Source organism: Carassius auratus, unplaced genomic scaffold (genome assembly GCF_003368295.1).
Source record: "Carassius auratus strain Wakin unplaced genomic scaffold, ASM336829v1 scaf_tig00027579, whole genome shotgun sequence".
Classification (NCBI taxonomy): Eukaryota; Metazoa; Chordata; class Actinopteri; order Cypriniformes; family Cyprinidae; genus Carassius; species Carassius auratus.
This window is the reverse complement of record NW_020525606.1, coordinates 59,820-63,144: the sequence shown is the minus strand read 5'-3', so window position 1 is coordinate 63,144 and position 3,325 is coordinate 59,820. Positions and strand designations below refer to the sequence as shown.

The following is a 3,325-nucleotide window of genomic DNA, read 5'->3' as shown; positions in this document are numbered from 1 at the left end:
AACTCCCAAACGAACTGCTTCTCGCGGTGGCCCATTTGAGCGCGAGGATTCCCGCGGAACGTGTCTGCGCGGGAACGGGAATCCCGCGTTTTCTGACTGGCTTTCGGCGCTTGTGCAGTATCCAGCACTGATGGTGCGTGTTACCGTCATGTTGTTGTGCAATGTTGCCATTCTTTGCTCTGTCTTACTATATAAAATATAGAAAAAAGTGTTGGTTATTACCTGCTTGTATAAAGTTGTGACTGAAAGAGCATCCTCGGACATTTATAGTCCTCCAGACCCTTCAAATCTGCCCCTCTCTGTTTGTTTTGGACGTGCGTAACTGTGACGAGTAAGCCGTGAGGCCGAAACATGTCCAAATGTGGCTCTCTTCCGCTGACGGGTCTCCTTCGTGACTGACGGTGATGACAGAGGACGACACCCTCACGACATTACTAGCTGTTAATAGAATAAACCGGAAAACAAAACCAAACAAAAATAGCATTGACGATTTCTTTGAAGAAATATGTTATGTTAATATATTAATTTAAATTCTATTTTACATTTAAAATTGTACTTATAGCCTGGCACTTTCATAAATATCCTAGTTGCAAATAATTACCATACGTATTGTACTCTAAAATAATTCAGATAATGAAATAGTGTGCACAAGTTTTTAATTTTAGGCTAAAATTTTTATGAATGCATAAGTTATATTTTAGCTTTTTATGACATTTTGTGGGTAATTATAATGAGGCACTTTATTTAAGATAAGTTACACTATAACTAATAGAAACGAAAAGATAAAAGTACCTTATATTACTCTTTGAAATATAGCCTACTTATATAGATTAATATCATTTAAATTTACATGTTTGTTTTTATCAAAGGTTTAACAATTTTTTTTTTTTACACATTTTAAACATTTATTATTAAGTTCTAGTAACTGTTGTTTTGTGTGGTGTACCAACGCGCACACAAGAGTATCATAGTGTGGTTTTCGAGCATACTTTATTTCTAATATCTAGTGTGCAGTATGCATTGCACAGCCAATGTCTCCGCGCATGCGGACAAGCGCGCAAACCGCAGTGGGCTGGAATGCACCTGTTTTAATCAGCACGTGCATGGCTGCCTGGTAAATTGGCGGTGAATCGGTGCATTAGTTCATAGAGCATCGAGATGGCTAGCCAGAGCAACTACGCCGTTGAGTCTGAGAGCATTGAGGGCCAAGAGGCAAGTTTATTTGATTACTTTTATTGTTCATTTTGGTCCTACGAGACGTTCAGACGTAATTAAGACAAAACTTTTTTTCCCTCAACAGAAGAAAACTGTGGCGAAGAGAGGTGGAGTCGTGCCAGCCATCTTCTGTCGAATTTCACAGTTTTGGCCGATCAGGTTTACTGTGAGTAGTTCTTAATCGCTAGTGAACTAGCGATGCACCCCGGGTCTGAGGACTTGTTTGGGTTGGTTACTACTTTTCTGTTTGCTCTTTATTTGTTTATATATATATATATATATATATGATATTGTAACGCATACCAGTTTGCAATTGTTGTTTTAATTTCATTAAGTTACTGTTATAAAATTGAAAGTGTTAAACTTTATTTATTTATTTCTCTCCTATCTTTTCTTCAGATGCGGGCTCTCCGTGGCTTATGGTGGCTATTTGGGTTCTCCGCTCCAGTGAAGGCTATATCTCCGGCTCGGGAGGACAAAAGTGGCTCCCCGAAAGAAAGGCAGTGCAGAACAGTCCGGAAGCGTCTCCACCGGGTCACACGGCTGCTGTTGGCCGTGCTTCCCCGGCGTATCCAGAGCGCTCTGGGTTATCCGGTCTGCACCAGCATTGGCTGTGCTGTGTCCCCTGGTATGATTACCTATTTACATCAGGTAAAAATCCAATCTTGATCTGAAAAAATGCAGCAGGTGTGTGTTTGTTTCTGCTCTAGAGGTGCGTTGTTCCCCTACCAAGCCTTGTGGCAAAGGCAGCAAGAGAAAACAGGATGACCTGGATGAGGAAGAGGACGTAGAGCAGCAGTCTTGGGTGGAGGCGCTCAATCAGGAGTTGGCTGAGGAAGACCACGCAGCTGATCCGGACTATGAGGTTTGATTCTCCAAAATCCCATTGATATGCATCACTTGTCTGTGCCAAATTCTGGGATGCTCCTTTTCTCCTGCAGCCCAGCGCAGTTGAGACGGACAGTGACGAATACCGGTCGCACAATGACACTGAGAGTGACTTGGAAGTAGAAAAGGGTGTCGTGGTGATCAAAGATTTGGAGACGGTACAGTTCTCCTCGTTCATCCACCACCTTTTTGCTGTTTTTCATTAATCTGGGCTCTATATTCCAAGTTGCCTGTGTTTCTTTTTTTCAGGTAGTTCCTCCTGAGGCCTAATGATGGCAGTGTGTACTAATACTAGTATGCCAATCAAGAATAATGCAACCGTTGCTGAATGTGTTCGTTATGTTCGTTCTCTGGCCTTGTTTTTTCTGACAGGCTCATTTGATGGCAAATTGCTGCTTGTCTTCAGTTAATTTTGTATCTTTTGTGTGTTTCAATGTTAAACTGCCAAATAAAAGGATTTGTAGTACATCTAGTTTGATTTGGAGTGTCACTTGCAGTTTGGCCAATAGGTGGCAGATAATCACTTAGCATTTGATTGATCTGTGGCCCATTTTGATGGAAGGGGAAAATCTATATATACACACTTTAAAGAATTGAAGTTATGGTTTTGTGCTCTTCACCGTGTGTGTATATACATACGCAATGCACAAATATTAAATGACTTATATATGTAGTGTTTATATATATATATATATTTTTTTTTTAAATATTTGCTTTCCACACAAAAACCGTTAAGATTAACGTTTGTATGTGTACGTCTGTTTTTGCGTGCTAATAACGAAGTGCAAAAACTTGCAGTTCTTTCATTTAAATGCACAACTAGTGTCTACATGTCTAAATATTATACATCTAGTTTGATATAATTCATTTAATGCAAAATGTTTATATTCCATGCATTTAGTTTTAATATTTGCCACAAAACTGTTTAGCACATCATGTTTTTTTTTTTAGGTTTCATATAAATTAATGGATTAAAAATATGCACAAATAGTATGTATCCACTTAAAATGCTAAAAAAAAAATCTATATTCATGCGCATGTGTGTATTTATATATAAAATTACAGAATTATGTATATCCAACTTTAATTTAATTATACATTTTGAGCATAGCCAGAAAATGGTAAATGGACTGCATTTATATAGCGCTTTCAACAGACCACATGGCCATCCAAAGCGCTTTACAATTTGCTTCACATTCACCCATTCACACACTCATTCATA

General features: G+C 38.8%; 1 protein-coding gene across 1 annotated transcript; it reads left to right on the top strand.

The window, feature by feature from the left end:
- Window positions 1-1,066: 1,066 nt before the first annotated feature.
- On the top strand, window positions 1,067-2,571 carry LOC113079285 (uncharacterized). Its single transcript, XM_026251526.1, has 6 exons — window positions 1,067-1,212; window positions 1,301-1,381; window positions 1,615-1,843; window positions 1,926-2,080; window positions 2,157-2,261; window positions 2,353-2,571. The coding sequence occupies exons 1-6, from the start codon at window positions 1,159-1,161 to the stop codon at window positions 2,371-2,373; spliced, it is 645 nt and encodes a 214-aa protein (XP_026107311.1). The 5' UTR covers window positions 1,067-1,158; the 3' UTR covers window positions 2,374-2,571.
- The last annotated feature ends 754 nt before the right edge of the window (window positions 2,572-3,325 follow it).

Coding starts and splice junctions, on each gene's coding strand:
- LOC113079285 (XM_026251526.1), top strand. CDS start 1,159: ATGGCTAGCCAGAGCAACTACGCCGTTGAGTCTGAGAGCATTGAGGGC. Junction 1,382..1,614: donor TTTGGCCGATCAGGTTTACT/GTGAGTAGTTCT, acceptor TCTTTTCTTCAG/ATGCGGGCTCTCCGTGGCTT. Junction 2,081..2,156: donor CAGCTGATCCGGACTATGAG/GTTTGATTCTCC, acceptor TTTCTCCTGCAG/CCCAGCGCAGTTGAGACGGA.